The 12560-nt window shown below is 43.1% G+C and overlaps 1 protein-coding gene and 1 long non-coding RNA gene across 5 annotated transcripts; both read left to right on the top strand.

Moving 5' to 3' along the window:
- Positions 1–1014: 1014 nt before the first annotated feature.
- On the top strand, positions 1015–9911 carry LOC105418965 (H-2 class I histocompatibility antigen, Q9 alpha chain-like). Of its 4 annotated transcripts, none has more exons than XM_029844604.1 (9): positions 1015–1173; positions 2057–2323; positions 6076–6354; positions 6659–6985; positions 7224–7325; positions 7465–7485; positions 7594–7667; positions 7797–7853; positions 8826–9911. In XM_029844604.1, exons 1-7 carry the CDS (start codon positions 1113–1115, stop codon positions 7614–7616), a joined length of 1080 nt encoding a protein of 359 aa, XP_029700464.1. In that variant the 5' UTR covers positions 1015–1112; the 3' UTR covers positions 7617–7667; positions 7797–7853; positions 8826–9911. The 4 variants fall into 4 exon arrangements, with proteins under 4 accessions (XP_029700464.1, XP_029700463.1, XP_029700462.1 ...); XM_029844603.1 differs by having other exon boundaries at positions 7221–7325; XM_029844602.1 differs by lacking the exons at positions 7465–7485; positions 7594–7667; positions 7797–7853; positions 8826–9911 and having other exon boundaries at positions 7224–7426.
- Positions 9912–11224: 1313 nt separating this feature from the next.
- LOC115251647 (uncharacterized) lies at positions 11225–11779 on the top strand. The gene is made up of 3 exons (XR_003890158.1): positions 11225–11350; positions 11426–11497; positions 11608–11779. It is a non-coding gene; the product is annotated as an uncharacterized lncRNA (long non-coding RNA).
- The last annotated feature ends 781 nt before the right edge of the window (positions 11780–12560 follow it).

The following is a 12560-nucleotide window of genomic DNA, read 5'->3' as shown; positions in this document are numbered from 1 at the left end:
TGTTACAGCGGGAATTTTAATAAGCTATTTCGTTATTGGCATTTTAGCAGCAACTACGTTAAAAGAAGTTTCTTAAATAGCAAATTCATGGACTTTAACACCAGGAGGGTTTTCGGAGCAGCAAACGGGAAGTTGTGATTCCCTGGTGTGTCCAGCAGAGGGCGACACTAATCTGAAATCTTTAAATATTCTTTTATTTGAAGATTGATGCGCATCGTCTCATGGGAAACTCCTCTTTCTTCATTTTACTACTGTATACTTGTTTAATTTAATATACACAATAATCCACCTATTTTATGCTCTAACTGGCTCTACCACCCCCCCTGCAGGAGAAACCCTGCAAAAGAGTTCCCAGAAACTGGGAACCTGACACAAGCTGCAGTTTAAAGTTTGTTGGTTCCTAATTTGGACCTGTGATCCCTGAATAATTATCAAAGGGAAAATCTCAGTTCAGAGAGTGAAGACTTATTTTAATAAAGTGTGTGTTCACCCAGAACTCTGAATCCCAGTAAACTCCAGATGTTTGAGGGAACATGAAGACCTCCGCTGCAGCTTTCCAACAGTTTTCAGACTTTCGCCAGACTGAAACTCGGAGGTCAAAAGTTGAAAGAGTCAAAAGTTTTAGGAAATTGTGTGAGAACGTTGAGTGTAGTGATCAGACACGAGAGAGAGCCCTTCACCCGGTAATGAGCGCGTTAGTTCCGGAGGTGACGTCATGGTGGGGCAGCTCTCGCACACCGGCTTAAAGGAGTGAATTATTGATGGATTTAAACATTAGATCAACAATGACAGACCTTTGCAGCCACACACACTTCAGATCTTTAAGTTTGCTCTAACTGGAGAGCCCCCCCCCCCCCCCCCCCCGCCCACCTTCACCCTCCAGCTCTCACTAAAACGAGTCGCTTTCACTTTCACTTTGGCCCCGTTCAGACCCCATTCGCTTCTACCTGGTCCTTAGTGACGTCGGGGCCATCTCAGAATTCCTATTGGCTCCTGATCACGTGAACACGGTTTATTTCTCCTTTCTCTCCGCCTTTCCTCTTTGTTTTTCTCCCGGACCGTCGAGGCGGAATCATCCACTTTGTATCTGACCACAAAAACTGTCTTTCATCATGAAATCCCTCGACTTTCTGCTTCTTCTGGCACTACTGAGTCTGCCCGACTCTTCAGCAGGTCAGTTCTGATCATTTTAAATGTGGAAACGCTGAATTCAGTCAGGTAACTTTCATTTCAGGCTAAATTTCCGGAAGGTTTCCATTTGCTTGGCGATCATTCCCACACTTGGGCTCATCTATCAGACACGACTGAGAGGAATCTAGTTCATATCAGGAGGGTTTAAACTTTAATCATTAATAAATGTGATGAAGAAAAGCAGAATCTCAACCACTGTGGAGTTGATCCCAGTCTGAGAATAAAGCTTCAACAGCAGCTCCTCATGAGGAGAATCTTCACTTGTGATGATGGAAATGCTGCAGTTGATCCAACATGTGAGGGAGAAAAATCAGCTTTAATCAGAACAGAAGTGATCCTGATGAAGCTGAAGACAGGATCCCAAATCAGCGTTGGGATGTTTAACATGTTGCCATTAATCTTTCCACAAGAAATACTTTATATTTGCCTCCAAATAAATGAACTTATGAAACAAACCTCAATAGAATTACAGTGATTTTAGGGAGATTTTGAAGTGTTTCAGGTTTAACTGGAAACAGCTCAAGTTGTCATTAATCACTCGTTTAAATAGTGACTAACTTATTAACCTGAATAAGTTAGGAAAGAAAAATAAACGGGTTTATTTTAAAGAAAATAAAAGTGTTTCTTTTCTGGTCTCAGATTGTTTTTTAGTTAATTTTTTTAAAATGTGCTGATAAAAATTTTAAGCCAACGATTTTAAAATCAAAATAACTTTAAAAACTGGAAACTCATGAAAGTGTAAATAAATGAATAATTAGTCTTTTTCTATATTTAATTTTGTTTTCTGATTGTGTGTTATTAATATTAAACTCTTGTTGAGTCGTTTCTGACAGTAAAGTTGTGATATTTGATATTTTTCTCTCAGTGACTCACACTCTGAAGTATTTCAACACTGCATCTTCTGGAGTTCCAAACTTCCCAGAGTTTGTGGCTGTTGGGATGGTTGATGATGTTCAGACGGTTCACTATGACAGCAACACCAGGAGACTACAGCCCAAACAGGAGTGGATGAAGGAAGTTACAGCAGATGATCCTCAGTACTGGAACATAAGCACTCAGAATGCTTTTGGTGACCAGCAGTCCTACAAAGTCAACATTGAAATTTTAAAGCAGCGCTTCAACCAAACTGGAGGTGAGTTGACTTTTCTTTACTCCTGATAAACTATTGTTGACGTCCGGTTGTGTGTTTTGGTGATCAGGTGATCACACACACTCTTCATCTGGGAGTGTTTCACTCACCTTGATCCAACAGTGTGATGACGCCTCCTCTGGGCTCAGACACACTCCGACTCAGCAGAACGCTGAAACTGGACCGGACCTGCCTCACTCACACTGTTTCTGACCATCCCATAATACCCCAGAGACGTAGGTCAGGGCGTCAGCGGCAGGTTAGCCAGTAGAGGTCACATGACCTGCAGAAACTAGAGGATTCATCACATCACACGTTTGTTTGTAGCGGCTGAGCTGAGCTGAAGTGGACCACAGTGAGTCTGTGCATCATCCATTCATCTGGGACCACCCACAAACACTCACTGGCTCATTTCACCACTTCATCCTTTCATTAATGAATGATTGTCATGAACGCCACATTTAGTTCTGATGATGTCACCAAAAACAGGAAAATGAACCCACCAACACATGAAGATACACAGAACATTTGCTCCTGGAACCAGAGGCTGGGCCTGTTTTTCATATTTCCAGCCAACGGCTCCACTTAGTGACACCAACAAAACCCTTTTGAGAACTTTGTGACTTCCTGTCTACATCTGCTCAGGGACAAGCAAGCAATTTCGCTGTATTTATAGAAAGGATTTACCTTATTTTCGCGACAATAAGGCGCAGGCATGGTAAAACATACCGCCACGCTAGCTTAAAACATGCATGCTAGCGTGTATTTAGCAATGTACTCGCGTACATCATCTTCTGTATCCGAAATGAATCCCAAATGGCTTTTGCAAAAGCCGAAAAGCATTTACAGGTTTTGGAACTGGGTGCACACATAAGGCGCACACATTATAAGGCGCAGGCATGGTAAAACATTCCGCTACGCTAGCTTAAAACAGGGGTGCCCACACTTTTTCAGCATGCAAGCTACTTTTCAAATGGTCAAGTCAAGAAGATCTACCTACTATAAATTTGCAAAACATACATTTATTCATAAATATATTGACAATTCTTTATATGATCCATATATGTTGGTGTACCTTGCATAACTACATGAATCCATATTGCTCAATACAAATCTGTGCATTTTTTTTAGCATGCGAGCTACTTTCATAATGACCAAGTCAAAATGATTTACCCACCACAAAAATGCAAAACATCGAATTATTTTCAAATGTATTGAGGATTCTTTGGAAGTACAATGTATGTTGATGTACCTTGCATAACCGAATGAGCCAATATTGCAAAACACACATAATAATTAACTAATTGGCTTAAAATCAGAGGTAATTCGCTGAATAGCTTAACGCTTAGCGCTGTTGTTTGCACATGAGCGGTGACCTTAAGGTCAAAATTCAGTTGTCATCTAACTGGTTGCCCTGGATGTCAATCAAGTGACGGGATGAATGATAGGCTGATATTTTTTAATGTCACGCCGCGATCGACCGGTAGATCGCGATCGACGTAATGAGCACCCCTGGCTTAAAACATGCATGCTAGCGTGTATTTAGCAATGCACTCACGTACATCATATTCTGTATCTGAAATGAATCCCAAATGGCTTTTGCAAAAGCCGAAAAGCATTTGTAGATTTTGGAACTCAGTGCACACATAAGGCACACACATGAACATCACATGTTAAGACACCTTGTCCACTTTAGAGAAAATTTAAGACTTTTAATTGCATCTTTTGGTCGCGAAAATACGGTAAGTCGGTAAGTTCAAAACAGGATCAACAGATTAAACGTTTATTTGCAGTTGAAAACATATTTAAGGTGTTTTGCTGACTTGGTGTCTCCCACAGCAACATTGCTCCTCTCACGTTCCAACAACCTGTAAATATAATTGGGCGGATTGTGAGACGACGTCATTGAGCGTCTTCTAGCGACTTGTTGGACAGAAAATAGAGACCTTTTGTATTGAGGAGTCGGCAACAAAACCAGCTAAGACAGAGTCCCATCAAGTCAAATCAATGTTCTTCCACATCTTTATTATCAATATTTCTACAATTGAACAATATTATCAGACTTTTTGAGTGAGACATTGATGGATTTATTAATGCTAACGTCCAGATTGATCTTCAATACAGGCAAATAGAGGTGGAATCAGGGTCACTCACTGGTCAGAATGAACATCAAGAGGAATAATGTCAGCATGTGCAGTCAAAAAGAAGAAGAGAGTGGAATAAAGAGGCTGCAGGGAGTTCTATCCCCTCAGGAGGAAACCAGCAGGTTAACAGCATATTCTGAATGACAGCAACTGAACCTGCAGCTGGGAAAAAGGCTTAAAAAGACTTTAGAGTCATAATAATGAACTGACTTGTATATCTGCCAATAACTGACTCCTCTTTCATGGTTAGTGAGGAAGGTTCTAAAGACAGAAGCAACAACAGGAGCCTGCATGTAGAAACAACCAGTTCAGAACAAAGAGGTTCACATATATTAGAGAGCTTAAACACAGCAGGACTCAAAGAATCAGACCCTTTTTAAAAATCACTTCATCTGAAACGGCATCATTACAACTACAAGGAAGTCCAAGAATTTCCACATCTAGAGGTTCTACCGACTAAAATAACCCCCTAAAAAGGTTCAGGATGGAAAAGCCGACGGGTCCACAGACGCTGTTTCCAGCTCTGATTCCAGTCGTCCCAAAAGCTCTAATGACTCTGAGCCTCATGAGCTCTAATAACAACATGAGGAGCAGAACGATGAACAGCAGAGCAGCACAAATCTCCCCATCATCAGCTGGATTCTTGAGCTGAAACAGAAGAAGAAAGGAAAGGTTGTGTGTGCTGATGGTTTGTGACTAAAGTGGCGCCATGGCGACGCCTCCATATCAGCTGGAGTAGGAAGGAATTAGACAAACATCAGGATATAATATCAACCAGGGCAAAAACCTGCTGCAACAGCTTCAACAAGTTGATAAAAATGTGTCAAATATCTCATGATGAGTTTATTAAATCCCAGCTGCACAAAGAAAAGGAGCTTCCATTAAAGATCAGAGCAACGATGTTGGAGGATTTTCTGATGGAAAGATGAATCAAATCCATCCAATTCTCAGGCTGATACAGTTTCCATGTTCCTCTCAGACTGTTGCCATCAACAAACTCCCTTTGTCTGGTGTGACGCTCTAATAACGCTGCCAGATGGAACTAAAATGGCTGCCCAGCCCTCCTGATCTGGGAGGTTGAACCCTCCAACATGGAGCTGCTTCAGATCAAAGCTCAGTTTTCCTACCAGGAGAAAAGAATTAAAACACGGACGAGGAATCATCAACACTCACAACGAGCAATTACAGCCTGATCAGCAACGAGGGAAACAGGAACTTTGGATTCTGAGTCAGATTTAAGAACTTTCTGATTTTAGATTTTATTGGTCCATTTTTCCAGAATAAAGATCAAAGAACCATCTCAGAATCATGAAAGCAAAACTGAGAGAAGAATCAAGTTTATTAGAAAAGAAAAGCTGGAATAAAGACGTGAGTGAAGGAAACAGGAAGCAGATTCCAGATTTACAAGGGTGACACGGTTCAGTCAGGATCAATGAGGACTGTCCAGGTGAGGACAGTGTCCAGGTGAGGACAGTGTCCATCAGACCAGAGACAGCTGTTGGGAGCATCAGTGAGTCTCTGGGGGACGGTGAGACGGTCTCACCTGTTGACAGGTGGGTGAGCTGTGACGTCTCTGCTTTACTCACCTCTGTCTCTGTCTCTGTCTCTCAGGTGTCCACATCTATCAGAGGATGTACGGCTGTCAGAGGGATGATAAGACTGGAGAGAAGAATGGATTTGATAAGTTTGGTTATGATGGAGCAGATTTTATCTCACTTAAACTGAAGGAAGGAATCTGGGACGCTGCCAAACGGGAGGCTGAGATCACCAAACACAAGTGGGATCAGGATGAAGCTGAGATAGAACGATTGAAGTTCTACCTTAACCAGATTTGCATCCAGTGGCTGCAGAAGTTTGTGAACTATGGGAAGAGCTCACTGATGAGAACAGGTAGAGTCACATGACCTGTGGCAGCATGACATCACACACCTGCAGGACACCTGTGTCATCCCCCCAGCCCCCCCTCCTCCCAAACTGTCTCTCTCCTCCCTCTCTCTTCCCCTCACCTCCCCCATGTCCCCCCTCTTCCACCCTCCCTTTACTCTCACTTGTCTTCACCTGTATTCCTACTGCCCCCCCTGGTCCCCCCACCCTGTCTCTCTGTCTCTCACCCACCTGCCCCCCCCCCCTCCTACCCTGTCTCCCCATGGCCCCCCTCTGGTCCCCCCTCTCATCCTCTCTCTGTCCCCCCCAGAGCTGCCGTCAGTGTCTCTGCTCCAGAAGACCCCCTCCTCTCCTGTCAGCTGCCACGCTACAGGCTTCTACCCCGACAGAGCCGTAATGTCCTGGTGGAAAGGTGAAGAGGAGCTCCATGAGGACGTGGACCATGGAGAGATACTCCTCAACCCTGACGGAACCTTCCAGGCGAGTGTTGACCTGAAAGTGTCCTCAGTCCCACCTGAAGACTGGAGCAGCTACAAGTGTGTGTTTCAGCTGTCTGGAGTGAAGGAAATCACCACAACACTGGACAAAACCCAGATCAGGACCAACTGGGGGAAGCCTGGGGTCAGAGGAGATGGTGGTGAGAAGCACACTCTGATTTTACTGTCTGAGGAATATTTCTTCTTTTCTTGAGTCAACAGGATCTAATTACAGGACATGAGCAGGAATAGCAAATGTTCAAACAAGCAAACGTCCAAAGATGTCAGCTCTCCTCACACTTAAATAATTCAGACAGATGAACAGATTTGGAGATGATCTTCTTTAGTCTTTGTCATCTGTGCTGGTTTTGATGGTTTTGCTTGTTTCCTCTCCAGCAGAGGATCCCAGTAACACGGCCGTCATCGCTGCTGTTGCAGTTGTTCTGGCTCTCGTTCTCGTTCTCGTCGGCGTTGGTTTGCTCCTTTCCACAAAGAATAAAGGTGAGAGATGGAGATGGAAGCAGAGCTTTAATCCTTCACTCTGCTTTTGCTTTAGTCTCAATGACAAAAGAAGAAGAAAACGTTGATAAAATCTCTGTCAAAGATCTAAAGCAGCAAAGCTAATCGACTTTCTTCTCAGTTGCAGACAAATATACCAAACGTGAGTAAAAGTTGAATCACATTTTCTCTGGTGTTTGCTGAACTTCTCTTGCAGTAATTGTGTGTAACTGTGATTTCTGCTCTAAGAATCTTTGTTCTGACCTTACAGCTGAAGGTTACTCTGTGGTTTAAGGAGCCACTGAAGTCAAATCAACCTAAAGGAGAACCGTCAGCATGAAGAGGGTGAGTAGCTTCATGTTAGAGCAGCTTTATACTTGTTTTTGATTCATTGAGCTGCTCCTCTGGTGAAACTGGATCAACAATGAATATTCTGGTTTAATGTGTTTGATTATTTGGTCTTTTTCTTTTCAGGATGCTCTGGAACGAGGAGTGTTCTCCTGGAATAAATGCAACAGCTTATTAACCATTTGTTAGGTTCAAACAACCTTAAACACGAGAAGAACAAATGAGGCAAAGACAACAGTTTGGAATTTACTTGCAAGGAGAACGGAGAGATGTGCTCAGTTACAGATCTCCAACACGTTCTGACGCACACCTCCCGCCATCCTTCTTTTATTGAAATTAGGAGGTCCGTAGTTACAGAAGTCCTTCACTGATTTGATTAGCTTATCTCGCAAACAGCACATTCTTCTATATCAGACAGATTAAGAGAACATCTCCTGGGTTCGGCCCCGCAGCTCTGTCTCCAGTCAAGGCCACTTCTCCAACAGCCGCCGCATTTCTGTCGCCCTTGACCAGAGAAGTTCGAGGTGACATACCAAGCATCATGAACATTAAGCATTAGCAAATAATAAGAAACATTAAGTAATGAGAGACAATATAACAAGAATAAGGAATATAACAAGGTGAAAGCAAATATATAACTTTAAGATAGATAACTTTAATATAATGGATCTAACATTTCCCTCCTGTTTATCACATATTTGCTTCAAATTCTCATAGTCATTTAACAATCTCTTCCAGTAGATTTTCAAAGTCATGTTTATGAACACAAATACATTTACACTCAGGGGAAAATTAGCTCAATTCACTCGTAGTCTTCAGAGTCTGTAGTCAAATCCAGCTCGTCTGTAAATTAAGGGATTCAGCCATACGGTTTTTCCATGGGAGCGATAGCTGTGGTGATAAGGCGGTTAATAAGAGAATGCAGGCAGGGATCTCCGAACACAGCACACACCACCTTTCTCAGCTAACAACATATCCACTGCGATCCTGTTCTGGAATGCCATAAGGGAAGTGGCCGACAGTTGACTATGAACAGCCTCAAAACCGCTCTGAGTCCAATTTCCTAAACGTTGAACATTGTAATGGATGTAGTTGATTCTGTCTATGTTCTTATTTATTGTACACCACCAACAGATCGAAGATTCAAAACCTTCAAGACACTTTAGCAGCTCTTTTACACTTTTATGTTCCCAGAAACTCTGAGATCAGCTCCTGCTTGTGGCCTCTCAGACCAGGCTGAGGTCTAAAGGTGACCGAGCCTTTAGTTTGGCCCCCAAACTCTGGAATAGCTGTCCTTTCAATAAGATCTGCCCAGAGGTTGAGTTCTGACCCACACTGGCAGTACATCAGCCCAACCATCAGGAACCTTCACTGGTTCACGGTCAAGTCCCCCAGAAATTATTTCAAAAGAAAGGTATCCACCAGCAGCAGCCTTCTCAGGAGATCCCAGTCAACATGCTACTTCCCACATACTAAATCTATCATTTAAAAAACAAAAAAAACCTTTTATTTAATATTTTTATTTATACTTTAACTGACTTTTATTACAGCAGGAATTTTAATAATCTATTTCAGTATTGGCATTTTAGCAGCAACTACGTAAAAATAAATCTCTTAAATAGCAAATTCATGGACTTGGAAGCACCAGCAGGGTTTTCAGCTTCGGAGCCGCAAATGTAAGGTTGTCATTCCGGGATGTATCCAGTAGAGGGCGAAATTTATCTAAAATATTTAAATATTAATGTGGACGTCAGACTCCATCAGAAATCTTGCAGATTTTAATGTAGGACATATCTTTTTAACTGGGCTGTTATTAATGTCAAAAGCATTAAATGTCATTGTTTTATGCCTTTATTTTTGTTGAGTAAAGAGTGCATATTTTGAGCTGTGTGCTATTTCTATTGTAGAGTTCTTGTTGGGGTCCAGGCTTCTGGGTTGTTTTTTCCTACAGGGGCTGTGGTGGAGCCATGCTCCTGCCACAGGTTGACGCACCTGCAGGCTATCAGGATCAGCCGACTATTTAAGGACTGGACTCCTGCCTACCTGTGTTGGAGTATTTTGGAGTTTTTGGTGACCTTGGTGCGTTGTATTATTGGAACTTTCTGGTGTATTTTATATCTTGTGTGTGGTACATTTCCCTGCTCATTTGAAGTGTCCAAGTTTTGAACTTGTGCTTCCCAGCAGTCCAGGAGGACTGCCGTTTTTGTGTTTGTGGAATTAAACCTGGTTTTGGACTTTTCATCACTGCGTTCTTGCCTGCTTTTGGGTCCTGTTAAAACCCAGACCGTAACAGTTCTGCTGCTTCTGGAGTGGTTGTTGCTGTGATCAGAGAAAACAAAAATGATTTCTGAGAAAGTCAGTCTATAGGTCATTTACAAAGTCAAAGAAAGCCCATGATGACCCTAAACAATCGAAAAACAGCCCAAGTGTTTCTGTATTCCCACAAAGTTTTGAATGAAAACAGAAGTTTGACACAACGGATGCCGAGATGTTCATCCTGAGTTTGACACCAATGCCCCAAAGTTTAGGGCAAACACCAAAGAAATCAAGATTTTTTTTTCTGTTTTAGACTGAGAATCATCCCTACAATGACAGATGTCAGACGCTTCCAGACAGACAGACGTTTGGATCAATCAATATCCATGTCATTGAATAAAGTCTAATTCAAGTTCACACGTCCTCCGCCGTCTGCAGCCGGCTGCTCATTTTGTCCAGGGAAGCTCTGCTGACCCCTGAGCCTCCGTTGGGGATTGTCCTGATGCAAATCAGGGGGGGCACCAATTCATTGCGGCACAATTCGATTAGACATCTGCATATTGAGCATCTGCAGCCCATGAAAATCTGCCAATACCTTCCCTCCCTCCCCCAACCACTACCTCATCCCACCCCCACAAGGGTAGCACCCCTTGACCTCAGGGGCATCCTCTGTCCACGCACTCCCCCCTCTCTCCCCCTTCTCTCCCCTCCTGACCCTGTCAGGCCCAGCTACAATACCTGACCCCGCCCCAGAGACGGGCTGTGTGGAGTTCAAGGTAAAACTCTTTCTCTCTGCGTCTGTCTGCAGGCGGCTCTGTTCCATAATCACATGCACTGCGGGGTTTTTATTTCACACTTTCTCACGCACACATTCTTAAGTAACCCCCCCCCCCCCCCCCCAAAAAAAAAGATCACTTTCTGAGTCAGAACTTGGCCCCCAGACTTAAACCCTCTGCAGCATCCCATTGCGCCCAGTTCTGACCAGCAGCGTTTGGCATTTTCCCTCCTTTTTTTCATGGATGAAGAGTGAAAAAATGTTAACTTTGTAGGTGTTTCTATATGTTTTGCATCGATATCAAGCAACCTGGGTTATGGACACATTTGTCAGATAACAAGTTATTGACAATAAGAATTAGCAAAGCTCCTGAGAGTATTAAAAATGTCACTGTTGCTATTCTGATGAGGAAAGAAGTTTCACAAACCAGGAAATGTCAGAAAAAACTCACCTTCCTATTTAACTGATAATATAACTCGTCATTCTATATTTTTTATAAGTGTTCCTTCTATCAACTCTAGATTGACAAAATGGGTGGATTATAATCCCAGTTCATGTTTAATCTGGATCTGAGTGGCAGACTGGGCTAGTGGAGGACTGTACCGATACACAGTTGCAGTCCAGGATCCAAGTTCTGAAACAAAAGAAGGTTCAAATGGTGTCGTCACATCAGAAAAACCCTAATTTCATCATATTCAGTCCTGATTATTTCATTTATCTACAGTTTTCTGTCCTGTTCCACCACAGTGCTGGGTTTCTGAGGCTCTGCATCAAAAGTATTTTAGGGCTCCTGAAGGTCAGCCATCTGAATATGAAGTGGTTGCTGTTTTAACGTGGTCCTGCGCGTCATCCCAACGCACGTGTGTTCCGCTCAACACTTTGAACCTCGTCTCTCATTCTTGGCAGGAAGTGAGTGTCGACGGGTCTTGGTCGTAAAACTGCTTTTGGTCGCACTCCCAGAGAGCTCCGCGGGACAGAGGAACTCTGTGTCACCTCGCCATGGCACGGGATGTGAGGAGGTCGCTGGGAATGTCAATAATCCGCCAGGCTGAGGATGCCGCCGCCTGAGCAGCAAATAAAAGGGCTGAAATAACTAAAATTAACCAAAGAAATATTAAAATCTTCCTGGTAGTTATGATGATGATGAGGCTCTGGATGGAATAATCGTATACTGTATATAAAGCATCAATCAAAACAATAGAGATGTGTCCAGCACAGTCACTGACAAAAAACCCTGCTCACACTTCAATGAAATTTCTAAACTGCTGCAAAAGTTACAGCAGAATCTTCACCGAGGTGAAGAGACAAGTATTCATATGTTCTGCCATCGACTGGATTCATTCATTGAACTTTATGATGTTTTGAACCTCTGCTTGTGGTAAAGATAAATGCTGATCTGTTCTGTGTTTCATAAACTGGATTGAGTTGTCAAACAGGCCGCTCATTCATTTTATCTCTGCTGGAACAGCGTCCTGTCCCATCAGGGTATATTTGTAGCTACAACACAACGTTCAAAGGCCTTTGTCCCTCATCCTATTGCTGTGATCTGCATCACGGGGCTCTTGGACAAAAGGTGTCAAGCAGAGCGTTGGACTTGGCTGGCCACATCCTCCCGTGGCTGCTGCTAATCCTATTATCCTGGGAGTATGGATCCTCCATTCCCTGAAGCCCCACTAGTGCTAAAGTGCTACTAAAGACTCCCCTGTGTTTACTTTGTGCGTGTGTTCTTGTGTGTGTAATTGCATTGTTAGCCACTTCTTATCCATGTTGTCATAACGTGTTATCCAGTGATGCGGCTCAGATTTGCCGTCTCTCCCGGTTTTCTACGGGGCAGATGGACGTTTCAATCTCGCTTTAAT

Source organism: Takifugu rubripes, chromosome 12 (assembly GCF_901000725.2).
Source record: "Takifugu rubripes chromosome 12, fTakRub1.2, whole genome shotgun sequence".
Lineage (NCBI taxonomy): Eukaryota > Metazoa > Chordata > Actinopteri > Tetraodontiformes > Tetraodontidae > Takifugu > Takifugu rubripes.
The sequence above is the reverse complement of the archived record's forward strand: the minus strand, read 5'-3'. Positions and strand labels throughout refer to the sequence as shown.

Bases quoted from the DNA above. Each gene is read 5' to 3' on its own strand.
- LOC105418965 (XM_029844601.1), top strand. From the start codon at position 1,113: ATGAAATCCCTCGACTTTCTGCTTCTTCTGGCACTACTGAGTCTGCCC. The intron at 2,324-6,075 runs GTGAGTTGACTT...TCTGTCTCTCAG, and splicing joins GCGCTTCAACCAAACTGGAG to GTGTCCACATCTATCAGAGG. The intron at 6,986-7,220 runs GTGAGAAGCACA...TTTCCTCTCCAG, and splicing joins TGGGGTCAGAGGAGATGGTG to CAGAGGATCCCAGTAACACG.